Source organism: Myxine glutinosa, chromosome 1 (assembly GCF_964187855.1).
Source record: "Myxine glutinosa chromosome 1, kmMyxGlut1.1, whole genome shotgun sequence".
Classification (NCBI taxonomy): Eukaryota; Metazoa; Chordata; class Myxini; order Myxiniformes; family Myxinidae; genus Myxine; species Myxine glutinosa.
In genome coordinates this window covers 167836954-167853294 of record NC_136261.1, presented here as the reverse complement: position 1 = coordinate 167853294, position 16341 = coordinate 167836954, and the positions used below count along the sequence as shown (strand labels likewise).

At 41.0% G+C, this 16341-nt stretch overlaps 1 protein-coding gene across 3 annotated transcripts in view; it reads right to left on the bottom strand.

Annotated features, from left to right (window-relative positions):
- GLDC (glycine decarboxylase) overlaps nt 1-16341 on the bottom strand; it is a 196982-nt gene that overhangs the window by 16433 nt on the left and 164208 nt on the right. For all 3 annotated transcript variants that reach the window (XM_078779626.1, XM_068121721.2, XM_078779630.1), the window contains 3 exons: nt 15705-15846; nt 14726-14837; nt 12686-12781 (listed from right to left, as the gene is read on the bottom strand). In XM_078779626.1, coding sequence (XP_078635752.1) covers nt 12686-12781; nt 14726-14837; nt 15705-15846 — 350 coding nt within the window. The remainder of the gene's footprint in view (nt 1-12685; nt 12782-14725; nt 14838-15704; nt 15847-16341) is intronic.

Here is a 16341-nt window from a genome sequence, read left to right as displayed (position 1 = left end):
GTATTCATTGTTATTAATAAAAAAGCTTCTGTACTGTATAATAACAATAAAAAGTATTTATTGTTATTAATAAAAAAGCTTCTGTACTGTATAATAACTATAAAAGTATTTATTGTTATTAATAAAAAAGCTTCTGTACTGTATAATAACTATAAAAGTATTTATTGTTATTAATAAAAAAGCTTCTGTACTGTATAATAACAATAAAAAGTATTTATTGTTATTAATAAAAAAGATTCTGTACTGTATAATAACAATAAAAGGTATTCATTGTTATTAATAAAAAAGCTTCTGTACTGTATAATAACAATAAAAAGTATTTATTGTTATTAATAAAAAAGCTTCTGTACTGTATAATAACTATAAAAAGTATTTATTGTTATTAATAAAAAAGCTTCTGTACTGTATAATAACAATAAAAAGTATTTATTGTTATTAATAAAAAAGCTTCTGTACTGTATAATAACAATAAAAAGTATTTATTGTTATTAATAAAAAAAGCTTCTGTACTGTATAATAACTATAAAAGTATTTATTGTTATTCATAAAAAAAGCTTCTGTACTGTATAATAACAATAAAAGTATTTATTGTTATTAATAAAAAAGCTTCTGTACTGTATAATAACAATAAAAAGTATTTATTGTTATTAATAAAAAAAGCTTCTGTACTGTATAATAACAATAAAAGTATTTATTGTTATTCATAAAAAAGCTTCTGTGCTGTATAATAACAATAAAAACTATTCATTGTTATTAATAAAAAAGCTTCTGTTCTGTATAATAACAATAAAAACTATTTATTCTTATTAATAAAAAAGATTCTGTACTGTATAATAACAATAAAAAGTATTTATTGTTATTAATAAAAAAGATTCTGTACTGTATAATAACAATAAAAAGTATTTATTGTTATTAATAAAAAAGCTTCTGTACTGTATAATAACAATAAAAAGTATTTATTGTTATTTATAAAAAAGATTCTGTACTGTATAATAACAATAAAAAGTATTTATTGTTATTAATAAAAAAGATTCTGTACTGTATAATAACAATAAAAGTATTTATTGTTATTAATAAAAAAAGCTCCTGTACTGTATAATAACAATAAAGAGTATTTATTGTTATTAATAAAAAAGATTCTGTACTGTATAATAACAATAAAAGTATTTATTGTTATTAATAAAAAAGCCTCTGTATTGTATAATAACAATAAAGAGTATTTATTGTTATTAATAAAAAAGATTCTGTACTGTATATTAACCATAAAAATTATTTATTGTTATTAATAAAAAAGATTATGTACACCGACCTTGAGGCTCAGTGTGCAAGTCACCGTCTGCAATTCCAATAGAAGAGACTTAATTACTCTTTTATGAAAAATGTTTCTCGAGTTTGTATTATCCTCAAAAATACACCGTAGTGAACACATTGGTGTTAAAAGATTGGAATTTAAAACCTACGCTTATGAAGGGAGATAGACATCTGTACAACCACACAAACTGACATTGTGTTTTATATGGTAGATTAACCTTGCCTAACTCAATCATTTTACTTGCTAGTTTCAGTTTCCTCCCATCCTTCATCTCCTCTTTTCTTGTTCTTTCATTCCCGAGATGTTTGTTCCACTGTCAGTTCTACCTTGCCCTTCCATGAGCTTCGCCCCCTGCAAAGAAAATAAATAAATATGTTTATATCTTGAGTTTTCTAAAACAGCTGCACCAATATATAATGATGTTGAACTTCTGAAGGTAGTAAGTTGAAATAATAACTATTCTGAAGGAACCCAAACTTTTTCAGCTTGCTTTTGAATTTATTTTAAGTACAGTACATGATATTACCAAAATGTAATGGGCCAACAGCTAACAGTTGTCAGAATATCCCATAAATGTGAGGTTGTTCCAGCTATCAAGATGTTCCAGGCTATCAAGATGGACAGCTGTTCACCACCATCTCTTATCTTCCCCCATCCAAAACCTTGATCTTTTCTACCACCATTAATCCACCCCAAATCCACCTCCTTCAAATTCCGTTTTCTTTTCTGAAAGTCCTGGTAGTGTCCATCTTGTTTATCCCGTGTATCCGGCCCCAGCCCTCTCCCTTCCACAGATCTCCCGATGTCCCTATTCTCTACTGCTGTTGTGCTTCCCTCTCTCTCCCCCTTTTGTAACCCCGTGCCCTTTATTATATGTTATATGAGTTAGGTCTTACACGAGCCTCGACCTAGTATACAAAAAAAATAATTCTCCTTTGGATTAATGTGAATATCATTAACTGATAATAATGACCACACTGTGGTCACAACCTGCGACACAAACTTTTTCGCCTCCTCTGTCTACTCAAATCCCTCTTCCTTGCTGTTGAAGGTATTATAGTATTATACAATTAATCGCAGAGGGTCTTCACAGTTTGTTTCAATATGAATTACAAGTCTGACTTTCAGGCTGGGTCTGGTTTCAGGCAACTGCAGGAAGGCAAAGTGCACCCACTCCGAACAGGCTCGGCAGGAATATTATACTCTGTGGGGTATATAGATTACAGTAGATCTAGGCTCGGGCCTCCAGAACGTCAGAGGTGTATTCAGTTACCAAATTTCTTATCGATTCGAAACCGTTGATAAGAAAGGGCTGGCTTGGCATGCGCTATAACTAGCTGCTTAGTAACTGAGCTTGCAGTGCGGTAATCTCCAACCTGCTGAAACAGTACTTACACGGAAGGAAGGAAGATGTCATGTATGAAGTGCAAATAATCACCGTTGTATCCCTACACCGTGACCGCATGGTATCCCTACACCGTGACGGCATTGCATCACTACGCGCGAGCTGGGATGGCGCTGAGGTGAATCGGGCCTGTATCGGCAGAGTGAATAAACGTGAACGACAATTGATCGTATTGTGTCGAGATACTTTACATGGCGACGAGGATAAACATCTAGACCATGACTTCTTTCGGCCATATCGATGAATTCGACCCTCATGAGGGGGATTTTGACACGTATTCTGAGCGGTTGTCTTTTTACTTCGAGGCGAACGGCATCGTGACCGAAGCCCGGATGAAGGCCGTCTTCCTGTCCGTTTGCGGAGGTGAGATGTTCACACTTGTTAAAAACCTGATTCGGCCTCGGACAATCCAAGAGCTCACGTATGCAGAGCTCAAGGCCGCTTTGAAGGAACATTGCAATCCATCTACTTCAGTCATCCTGTGTCGGTTTAATTTTTACATGTGCAGACAGCAGCAAGGTCAGTCGATCGCAGACTTCATTGCACACCTCAAAAAACTGTCACATCTGTGCGAGTTTGGGGACACGATTGATGACATGCTCCGTGATTTGCTGGTGGTTGGCATGTCCGATGACCGCACTCGTAGACGCCTGCTTGCGGAGAGAAGACTGACGTTCCAAAATGCCAGAGACACCGCCATTTCCATGGAAAGTGCTGAACGCAACGCTACAAGCATCGGTGCCACTCGCTCGTCTGGTACCAGCCCTGCTGTGAATCGGTTGGATCATGTTCAGCCAAAACGTTGGAACAAGTCTCTTCGTCAAAAGCCAGTGCAGTCTCAAACCCACAACAAATGTTTTCGGTGCAACGGAAAGCACCCTCCAGAGACGTGTCGGTTCAAAGATGCCACCTGCCATTTCTGTTCGAAAACTGGCCATATTGCTCCAGCTTGCATCACTCGCAAATCGGGAAAAGGAAAAGCTGCTGACAAGATTCATCAGTTTATCGGTTCGGAGGAACCTGAGCTTGACCAGGTGAGCTCTGTTTCCGACAACTCAGAATCGTATGACCTGCTTCATATCGATTCTCACCATAGGCGGGACCCTCTTCTTGCCAATGTTGTCGTCAACAATCGACCATTGCAAATGTAAGTCGACACTGGTGCGGCCATCTCGCTCATCAGCCATGCTGTTTTCACAAACCTGTGGAGTGATGCTGACCGACCCCATCTGAAACCTACTACCTATGGACTCTCCACCTATGCAGGTGAGAAGATTGTTCCCTGCGGTACATGTGACGTCACGGTGGGCTATGATAACCGTGAGTTTCACCTACCCCTGATCGTCATTCCTGGAAAGGGCCCTTCCTTACTCGGCAGGAACTGGTTGAGTATAATTCGACTGAAGTGGGAAAGCATTCATCAACTCCGGGCAGCCAACGTTTCTCCTACCGCAGCATACACACTCAAAAATGTGCTGGATACGTACCCGGATGTCTTCAAGGATGAGCTTGGAACATTGAAAGGACATACGGCTAAACTCAGGGTTGACCGGGATGCCAATCCTATATTTTGCAGGGCTCGCCCAGTCCCTTTCGCCCTGCGGGAGCGGATTGACAAGGAACTGGATCATCTTGCAAATCTGTGGATCATCGAGCAAATCCAGTATGCCGAATGGGCGGCGCCCATCGTTCCGGTCATAAAATCGGACCAGTCCATCCGCATATGTGGAGATTATAAAATGACCGTGAACAAGTGTTCTTCATTGGATAAATATCCAATCCCGAGGACCGAAGACCTCTATGCTCGTCTCACGGGAGGCAAGACTTTTACGAAACTCGATCTCAAATCCGCCTATCTACAGCTCCGCTTGGACGAGAATTCGAAACAGTATCTTACCATCAACACGCATTGTGGGTTGTACAGGTACCACCGACTCAGTTTTGGAGTGAAATCTGCACCTGGAATTTATCAGCGTGTCATGGACAGTTTGTTTGCCACCGAACACAACGTCGTTTGTTACCAGGATGATATTCTGGTTACTGGTCATACGGACGCGGAACATCTACAAACCTAGAGAGAGTTCTGAAGAAGATTTCGGACTCCGGCCTACGTTTGCGTCGACACAAGTGCAAGTTTATGGTGCCTTGAGTCACGTACCTGGGTCATACGATTGATGCCGAGGGTCTACACCCGACAGATGAGAAAGTCCGAGCTATCAAGGATGCTCCTGCTCCACGAGACGTGACCGAATTGAAGTCATACCTCGGTTTGCTTCAGTTCTATGGTCGTTACATCCCGAATGTGACCGACGTTTTGGGCCCCCTTTATCGGCTTTTGAGGAAAGGAGTCTCCTGGAGCTGGGGGTCTACTGAACAATCAGCATTCCAGACCTCTAAGGATCTGCTCAAATCGTCCAATGTTCTCGTTCATTTTGATCCAGAGAAGGATCTTGTGCTGACATGCGATGCCTGTCGGTATGGAGTGGGGAGTGTATTATCACACGTGATGCCTGATGGTACGGAAAGACCGGTTGCATTTGCATCCAGAACGTTGTCCCCGGCAGAGAATAACTATTCCCAACTTGACAAGGAAGGATTGGGAATCGTTTTCGGCGTCAGCAAATTTCGCCCGTACCTTCTTGGACATCATTTCACGATTCGCACTGATCACAAGCCGCTGATCAGTCTGTTTGGTCCAACTAAGGCGACATCTGACACACTACCACCCAGGATCATCCGCTGGTCCCTGTTTCTCGCTGCTTATGACTACACCATATGTTATAAACCCGGTTCGTCTATCACAAATGCAGATGCCATGAGTCGGTTACCCCTTCCAGAATCCGTTTGATGATTCGCCTACACCAGGATCCATTTATCGCACTGATGGATCATCTGGAAGATTGTGCTGTCGATTCCGGCCAGATCCGCACTCATACTTGACGAGACCCCGTTCTGTCCAGAACTGTCCAGGCTGTACAGCCCTGGATGGCATTTGCTACCTGAGGGTGACCCACATTTTGCGGCTTTTAAAGCACGTAAAAACGAACTCAGCGTGGAAAATGGTTGCCTACTCTGGGGATGTCGTGTCGTGATCCCGAAAAATCTGCGTTCCAGGGTCATGGATGAAATCCATGACTGTCACCCTGGGATTGTGAAGATGAAGTCACTCGCCAGAAACTATGTGTGGTGGCCGAATCTTGATGCTGATATCGAACATCATGTTCGACATTGTTACCCCTGCCAGAGCACCCAGAATACACCTGCGAAAGCGCCACTGCATCCCTGGGAATGGCCCAGCGAACCGTGGCATCGCCTGCATCTCGATTATGCCGGGCCTATTAACGGCAGCATGATTCTAATAATTACGGACGCGCACACAAAATGGATTGATGCCTATGTGACGCGTGGTACTACGTCAGCCATTGTCATCGAAAGACTCAGACGCTGTTTCGCCACTCATGGTCTGCCCAGGATGATCGTGAGTGATAACGGTTCGTGTTTTTCCAGTACCGAGTTTGCCGAGTTCACACGTCGGAACGGCATCAAACATAAGTTTGTCAGCCCACATCATCAGGCTTCAAATGGCTTGGCCGAACGATCCGTGGGAATCATCAAATCCGGATTGCGGAAACTTCAGGAGGGAACCCTGGAAACAAAGCTTTCTCATCTCCTGTTCAAATACCGCATCACGCCACAATCAACAACCGGTGCAGCTCCGTCTGAGTTATTGATGAAACGATACGTGAGATCGACACTTGACAATCTCAAACCAGACATATCATCAAACGTTTATCAGAGCCAGCTTAATCAAAAGTTGGTGCACGATAAGACGTCCAACAGTCGATGTATCAACATTGGAGATCCAGTGTTTGCCCGAAATTTTGGTGCAGGTGCGACGTGGCTACCGGGGGACATCATCGAGAAGCCAGGTCCACTGTCCTGTGTGATTCGCCTGCAGGACGGCCGCGAAATTCGTTGACATCAGGACCACATAACCTACCGTCACTGTGAGTCGATAGAGCCTGCAGCATCGTCACAGTCAGGACAACAGTTCGACCCACCACTGCCGGAGATCGTCGTGGCCGCTCCAGCCGGCTCGGATGCCCCGAAAACCTCTGCGAACGCTACACCCTTCGTGGAGACCAAAGGAATCACCTCGGACTCTGTATCCACTGGTACACCGCGACCCAAAGGAATCACCTCGGACTCTGTATCCACTGGTACACCGCGACGCTCAATGCGTGAGAGAAAAGCACCCGACCGGTTGAATCTTTGAAGATGTTTTTTTTCATGGTGACACATGTTCTATTTTCACGTATTTTCATTATTCTCATAATCGTTTGCACACATATTTTCACATGTTTTGGAAATGTTGCGTTTGAAATGTCAATTCTTGAAATCTAGCACGTATTGCTCTTGGTAATTTTGGACTTAAAGGGGAGGATGTCATGTATGAAGTGCAAATAATCACCGTTGTATCCCTACACCGTGACCGTATGGTATCCCTACACCGTGACGGCATTGCATCACTGCGCGCGAGCTCGGATGGCGCTGAGGTGTATCGGGCCTGTATCGGCAGAGTGAATAAACGTGTACGACAATTGATCGTAGTTTGTCGAGATACTTTACAGAAGATAAAATTAACTAGAACGCCACTCAGTAGAGCGCATACTCCCGCCGTAGGTCAAGTTGGAATAGTACGATATCACAAACGTTTGAGGGAGTCGTTCAGTGACAACGCAAGACAGACACTGCACAGATATATATTTAGAATATATAGAAGATAATGTTAAAAAAAACAAGGCAATTTCACTTACATTTTCGGATTCAGCGTTCAATTCTATATAAGTGAGTGTATTTTGAGGCATGTGTGACTTCAAATAAAATTGTCAGCCAGGAAAACGTTCGTTTCATTCCTTCGGCCTTAGGGATACAACATGTAAAACTGGCCCAAATGTCAAAACAAAACTCGCTCATTTTAAGTCGTACAAGCTAATGCGACCACTCATTCTTCTGGGAAGCATCCCGTGCCCGTGCACATGCTTGTCACACTTATAACTCACCTAAGTCTTTATAAGTTCATCAAATACTGACACCGCGATTGACATTCGCTGAGGTAAATGTTGATAATGATATCTCTTCTGAGGTAAAACCCCCCCCAAAAAAAACAGTTTTAAAGTATTATACGTATCAAACGATACATTTTATGAAACGGGGAAACCGAATACACACTTTGGTGGTTTTAAAATGACAGAATATGTCTTTATTAGAAAAAGGAAAAATAACCTGGAAGACAACGCTGCTAACAAAATACACCGCTCTAACGCATAACCACGAGTTTAAACTACATTTACAACAAATATGAAAACTATTTTCATATCACAATGTTAAATATAGAATATATAGAAGATAATGTTAAATAAAAAATGAGCCCTGTCTTCCAATGGTAAACAATCCTTCAAAAAATTCCTGGATCCGGAATAGTATCCTGAGCTTCACCAAAAACTAATCAATTCTTCCTTATCCCAAGGGCAATCATCCCACCAACTTTCATCCAAATCCGTTCAGAACTTTTCCAGATATCTTGTTCACAAACACACGAATGCACACATGCACACACACACACGGACACGATCGAATACATTACTCCCTGGCGGGAGTAATTATGATTCTGTACAGGGGATTTATTTTTATATCTGTTATCTCAGTTTTGTGGTGTGGGTCAGTCTCTGTCTCTGTCTCTTTCTCTCTTCCACCCTCCTACTCTATCTGTAGTAATAAACCTTTTGTTCAGAAAAAGCTGCACATGGCCATTCAAGGTACGGGACTTTGCCATGAAGCTTGAGTGTATTGGCGTTAAAATCCGGTAAAGGGCCGATTGGAAAAGCACATTTAAAGAACTTTTTTAAGTTGAACAGCATGATGGGGAAACACACATTTAATGCTCTATTAAAATATTAACTCGACACCTCTCAGTCATGTCACCCTCCAGACTTAAAATGAGCGAATCAGAATGCGCTGATTGATCTCACAGTTACAGATTGTTTAACCCCAATATGGAGCTGTTGAAAAATTACGTACCGGTAACGCTATTTTTCGAGGGAGGTGTGTATGGTCTTGGTTTAATCCTTACTAATAATTTAACACTCGACCCAAACAAAGCTGGACGGTGTATAATCAGCAGAGGCCAATATAGGCCTAATGTACTAGGCCCACTAGGAAACAAGATGGGCAACCATATCAATTTATCTCGGCACTATGGTGGGTGGAGTCAAGTGACAGACGTTGGTGTGGTCCAGCAGCTGTCTGACCAATAGGTGCACATTTCAAAAATCGACCCCCAACCATAACTCCAACAATAACAACAGCAACAACTAGAACGGCACTCAGTAGAGAGCATACATACCTCCACCTGGTTGGCCATATCACTCAATGGTGAAGAATCACTTAAAAAATTAAATAATTCTCATATCCGAATCCATATTCAGATCTTCACCAAAATCGAAACGATTCTTCCTTGTCACACACACTGTGGCGAGTGTGGCGTGCTGACGAGGAGGGGAGGAAAGGTGTTGAAGCTGAAGGGAAAGGTGTATGCTGCATGTGTGAGAAGTGTTATGATTTATGGGTGCGAGACATGGGTAATGAACGTAGAGCAGCCACGAAGGCTGGAAAGGGTGGAAATGCGAATGGTTCGATGGATGTGCGGAGTATCGTTGAGAGAGAGGAAGACAAATGATGTATTGCGAAAGATGATGGGAATAGAGCCTGTGATTGATGCTGTGAAGAGGAACAGGTTGAGATGGTTTGGTCATGTGTTGAGGAAGGATGAAAGTGACTGGTTGAGAAGAGTGATGGAAATGAATGTAGAAGGAAGTAGAGGACGGGGAAGACCGAGAAAGACCTGGCTAAAGGTGGTGGAAGAAGAAATGTGGGCAAGGGGGTTAACAAGGAGTGATGTAGAAAATAGGGCAAGATGGAGAAGATTGTCACGGGGCCCACAAGGCTAACCCCCGCTCTTGCAGGGAAAATGGCCTTAAAATGCATGTTGTTGTTACCTTGTCACACACACAACCTGTCCACGAAGTTTGGTCCAAATCGGTCCACAACTTTTTGAGATATCCTGCTATGCATAGCTTTTGGCCCTATCTCCCAATGGCGAATAATCACTTAACAAATTCTAGTAGCCGGATCCGAATCCAGATCTTCACCAAAATCTAATGATTTCGTCTTTGTCACAAACGCTACATCTCTGCCAAATTTGGTCCGAATCCGGCCACAACTTTTTTAGATATATTGTTCACAAACAAACAGCCAGACATACAGGGGTGAAAACATAACCTCCATCCACCTTTGGTGGCGGAGGTAACAACAACAGCAACAACAGTAAGAACAACAACAGCAACGCAAAGCTCTTATAGACCTGCTCTTGTAGGGCCTCCCTCCATTGTTGGGAGAGTTAAAATGGCATGTCCAAGGTAGAGTGACCAGGTGTGAAACCAAATTGATGAATAATTCAAACTTTCAGCTACTCTGTCTCCTGTCTTTGTCAGAATTTGGAAACTTCCTTCTAGTACATGTGGTGATATAGTTTAGACCTTCCTGCCCATTATTCCAAATATCGAAAACTTCCACAGCTAAATGTAGATCGTGAAGTAGCCAGCAAAGTACATAAATGCAGCAAATGGTCAACACAGTCAGTCTGACAATGGACGGAGACCCAAGTTTAAATTCTACCGAGCACTCTACTAGCTACATTTCCAATATGGATATCATACGATAAAAGCAGAAAATAAATAGTGGAATTGAGATGTATGTTTGTCTCATGCAAGTCTGTCCCCTACAATTCCTGGGCTTGCATCCTTTGTTGTTTCACTCTTGCACGCACATTGGTTTATATATAAAGAAAACCAATTCACAATTAAATAAATAAAAATAAACCTTATGTTTTATTCACACCTATATGGCAGTAAATAATTTATTTCTGCCTCGCCAAATGCAGTCATTAAAACTGAATGGTTCATGGAATTGAAACAATCATTTGTTCCTTGAATATACAGTGCGGTAAGTCGAGATATATTTGCTTTAAAATAATTATAGCATATACTCCATCCAGTCATCCCTCTGGCCTGCTGTTTCATCAGGAGTATTTGTGCATTATCATTTCCAAAATAATATTTTTTAATGCACTAAAACTCGTTCCAGCACTCGGTGTTCTTTCCGAATTTGCAAATGTAAACTATATGCAAGCTGATGATGGAAATATGAGTAACATTTAAAACGAATACTGTATAGGTAATATACACCTGGTAATGCAAATCTAAGAAAACTAAGAGAAGGCAATTGCCGTATCTCTTGTTTTCACCATTTTAAATGGTGTTTTCAATGGCTAATGCACATTGGATTCTGAATTCAGTCTGCAGTAGGCATCATTACTGAGGCTCAGCCACTGATGCAATGCCGCTGCAAATTCGGGCAGGAATTTGGAATTTGGCAAACCGGTGACAACTCACCCATGCTTTGCGAAACACCATGACACCTTAGACGTGCAAGTGCTGCCAGATGAGACACACAGTTTTAGCTTCCATCTGATGGACCGCACACACATTTACGCGTCACCCTGCCTGTGAAACACCAGGGTGACACAGCTTGTAGCTGGGTCGAGATTCCAACCCAGGATAGACAGCTCAGAGACAAGTGTGCATACCTCAAAGGTATCCTGGCAGTCCATTGCAAATGCTGTGAAATTGGACAATCGAAAATAGCAACAGAAACAAAACACTCTTGTATGATGCAATACAAACACCTTCACTGCATTATCAATTTCGCACCACTCAGCATTTCAAGCTATTTGGTGAAGAACATGCGATGCAAAACGTAATCCCAATACCGTTGGGTTGGGAGAAGCAGCAAAATTGCAAAATGGCTGCAAAAAAATCAAAACGGGATAAGTGGTTTTCGAAGCCAAAAAAGAAATAAAAAACCTCAAGAGATACGAAAATGGGGCAAGCAAGTTCCCCCCAAAAAAACAAGCAAAGGAATCTGAAATAGGGATCAGCATGACCTTCCCTTTATATGAATGCCACTAGGTCAGGTTGATCCTTTCTACATTAAAATGTCCTATGCCTTGATGTCTGAACCACTTTTAGAACCACCTTTAGAGGCCATGTTACCCCGCAGAGCAGGGGTTGGCCTTTTTCGGGCACCGTGGTCCCCTTTTTTGAAGCAATGTTTTATGGCCAGATGCCTTTCCTGCCGCCAACCCTGTTAGTCGCCTCTTGCGACAAACAGGGAATTACCAGTGAACTGGGGTACTCCACTGGTACTATGCCTTGATGTCTATCACATCTTAACCATATTTTTGGTTTGCTGTGGTCCAACGAAATTATAGGTCCAGGTCATATTTTATTGGTCACAGTGCTCATCTGGATATAATCACAGATATAATATAACCTGATCACTAATTCAGGATATAACCTTGGCTTTGTCATTAAAGACAATATTTGGAAATTAGGATTTGACAATGTAATTCCTAAACGTTTTGACAACTGACACAACAGGCAATGAACAAATGTCGGCTTTAAATAAACATGGAGAACAAAAATATTACATTACAATTAGCTTTGACTTGGCACAACAATCAATGAGCCCTTTTGAAGAAATCCTCCAGATTTCCACCATTAATCTTTAACTAAACTATAACTCTAGCTGTGAAGTATTTGCCTTAAGGACAGTGAGGTTATTGTCATCTGGATACAATAAAATATTCCTTGTCAATTATTTGTATAACATGCTCAAGAAGCACGACAGACAGATCATCGACGGTGAATGGTTTCCTGAATTTTAAGTAGTTGGCATTTGGCCTTTATGTTCACGTTTGAACAATCCAACATCACTCTTCAGCAATATTCCAAATCACAACAAGCCTCCCTTTCACTTTCATCCCTCACACCTGAAATAGTCCTCACCATAATCCTGCAGTCGTTTAGCGATATCCACCACTTCAACATTTGCAGTCTTCTTATAAGGACGGAAGTCAAGTATAAACTCATGGGCGACAAATCCTGTGGGATGGGCCACGGAGCAAGATAGACAATGTTGGCACTATATGGCACTGTGAAATGATAATATTGAATTACTAATAGCATACTGGTAAAAGATTAGCCTGGTATTGGCTTAGCGGTTAGGGTGCTGACTTGGGATCCTAGGATCCTGGGTTCGAATCCCGGTTGATCGCCGAATTAACGCCAGGGGGGTCGACTCAGCCTGTCATCCTTCCGAGGTCGGCAAATTGAGTACCAGTTCACTGATAATTCCCTGTGTGTGTCGCAAGAGGCGACTAACAGGGTTAGCGGCAGGAATGGCATCCGGCCGTAAGACATTGCTTCAAAAAGGGAGGACCATGGTGCCCGGAAAAGGCCAACCTCCGCTATGTGGGGAAAAATGGCCTCTCAAGGTGGTTTTTTAAATATACTGGTAAAAGATTGATCAAAGCTGAGATTATAAATGCAAGTCAGATCACTGAAGAGTATTCCCCCCAAAAAAATCACTGATTGCCAGGTGTCTGCCATAACTGACCACCTGCCATCCCATCAGACCAACGACAATGCCAGCCTATTTGGCTGGCCTGTGTACTCACTGTTGGTTTTCAAATTGAGATTCCTTCCTTTTAGTTGAAGCTCGATTTTTTTTAAATCATAAAGAAACCATTTTACATTCCCATTTGAAATTGTAGGTGCAGATTCCGTGGCTTGCGCGATTCTTGACCTAGTCCTGGTCAGCAATGCCTCATAAAAAGTGGAATTTGGATGGTTTCAAAATTGCTCGGGTAGAGAAAATAAAAAACCATGGCTGGTGATTCAAATTCAATTTGAAAAACAACCTTTAGATACTTTAGAAAGCTTTCAAAGAAATTTCCCAAGAGGGAAATTAATAAGGTACAGCAATGAATAAATTTCTCCTTTCTTCATTTCTCCTTTCTATATATATAAATAATAAAAAATATTTACACATTAAATGTTTTATTTCAGCAAATGAGCAATTTTGGCTTTTTCTTCCAACAAATTGTTTTTTTTTATTGCTATATATACTAACGAAATCAAAAGATGAATGTGAGACAAGAGTACAGAAGGTCATCTTTTATTTTTTTGCTATTTCTATTCATACTTGTTTCAGAACAACAGCACTTTCATACCCCACTGCTCCCCCCCACCCATTTTAGGTAAGCATAAGTATTGGAACAAATGGCTGACTTGTTTTGTTGCATTGTTTCTTGTTGCATTGATCAGACCAGAGAACTGTCTATGAAAGAAAATCAAGCAATTTGGAGGCTGAGATAACAGGATAATTCAATTCAAGTCCTCACACACGGGGCAGCTCACGGCCACTGTTCAGCCAGGCCTGTCCGACTGGATTTCCAGCAAAACTTGTGCATTAAAGGCCTACCAGATGGAACAAATCTAAAAAAGAACATTTAAGACTGATAACAGAGGGTAGAAACATTAAATATAGGCTCACACGGATGAGGATTTTTAGACATAAACATGAGGGTGGTTTTGACCTCTCTATCTAAATATAATAGTGACGCATATCCAACATCACATTTAAATACATTTACGCTTATGCTAAACACTCAATAAGGAAATAACTAAGCTAAATTAAGCATTCATTAACCCCTAGGATACATATATGTATACATTTGGCCGTCGTATGCTTGGCTACATGTGTTGGAATCTTTATCCTTGTATTGAATTGCCTACCTTTAGCTCTGGAATAACTTGGTTAGAGTCACAACTGTGACTCTTGATTTGAATGTTAGATCCTGAGCCACGGCTTCAGTTCAGAATATTAAATTGATCAACTCCTAAAGTCGTCTGTCATATTGTCCATTAAGTCCTGCCCCAGTGGACTATCCATCATGCAAAATAAGGTTAGCATGTGGTAACTTCGGTGATGGGGGGGCGGGGAGGAGGGAAGAGAGGGAAGACTTGGTACCATTTGCAACTCACCGTTTCTCCCTCTGTAGAGGACCTTGAAGTAGGGATCAAGGCGTTTGGCCATGTAATTGGCATTGAGAATGGCAACTTCTGTAGCATGCTTCAGGCCCTGTGCACCCATCATCTGCCACCCAGAAGAGGCAATGTGTAATTGGCATAAAATGATTTCAGTGCATTGACTTTACAAGTATAGGCAAGTCGTGAAACAGTATTTCTAATACCTCCAAATAAAATGCTCTAATAATCACAAAGTGAAAATAGATCGGATGTGTATAACGAGATAAAGAAAGTGTTGCTTCTTTCTTGACAAAATAAAATGCATTCTAAAATTTTGTTTTGGATTACAAAGCAATAATTGATAGCAGCATACACCAATCAAAACAAGGATTTGACTCTAGAATCTGAGGGATAGCAAGAAGGTGGATAACTGAGATAGTACTTGTACAATTTATATGACCAGAAAATATATGTTAAATATAAAATTTAAATTATACAGAAAGCCCTCCCCCCCGCATCCCCCACCACCCCGCCCCTCTTCAAGTCCACTGGTAAGGATAAAAATACCTCGTTGCAGAAAATGGCATCATGCTGATCCTATGTAGCACGTCTGCATGTAATCAGCCCAGAATTGTAGAAGTACAGTGACACACACACATACACACACACACACCCAGGCACACACACGCACATATACACACAGATACACACACACAGTCACACATACACACATACACACACACACACACACACACACACACACACACACACACACACACACACACACACACACACACACACACACACACACACACACACCAGAAGTGCAATCTCAGGGACATTACCTTCATCCTTGTGGAGGTATGTAAGGAAATAAGTTACCAGGCCTGGGATTTCAAATTGATCTTCAAAATCAATCAATCAATAATAATAAAAAATTAAAAAGCTGTGGTGAGGTTTGACTATTCTGAAGACAATCCTTTGAACAAATTACCTTAATGTAAACCCAGGAGATAGGTAATATAGCACTGGATCCCCACGGAGCAGCGCTCACTGTTCCTAGTGGCTGCGCACCATGTCCAGATTGCAGTGGTACAACCGGGTGGCAGGGGAGAAATGGGATGAGGTGCTTCTTACTGCGAGTAAAGGAAGTGAAACATGAACAAAGGTGAAGATTTTATCTGAAAAAAAATCTAAACAACAAATAATGAAAATTATAGTATTCTCAGGGGGTAGGAAAGCTTAAGAACTCAAGTATTTAATTTTCTTAAGCTTATGGGTTGGCAAAGCCAATAAACTTTTGCAGAAGGTTCCCAAAATGAAAATGAATATAACCTTGAATAACTTTTTCCTTTCCTTAATCCTGGAGTACATAGTATAATATTTACACATGAAAATGCTCCTTAGAACTGAGCAATTTTGGCTTTCTATGCTAACAACTGTGGCTGGCATGTAATGGCATGCTGGCCTTCAGAAAGTATTCACACCCCTTCACTTTTCTCACATTTTGTTGCGTTACAGTCTGAATTTGAAATGGATTAAAGTGAGATTTTTTTGTCACTGATCTACACATAATACCCCATAATGTCAAAGTAGAATTTTTTTTTTTAGAATCTTTTACAAATTAATTA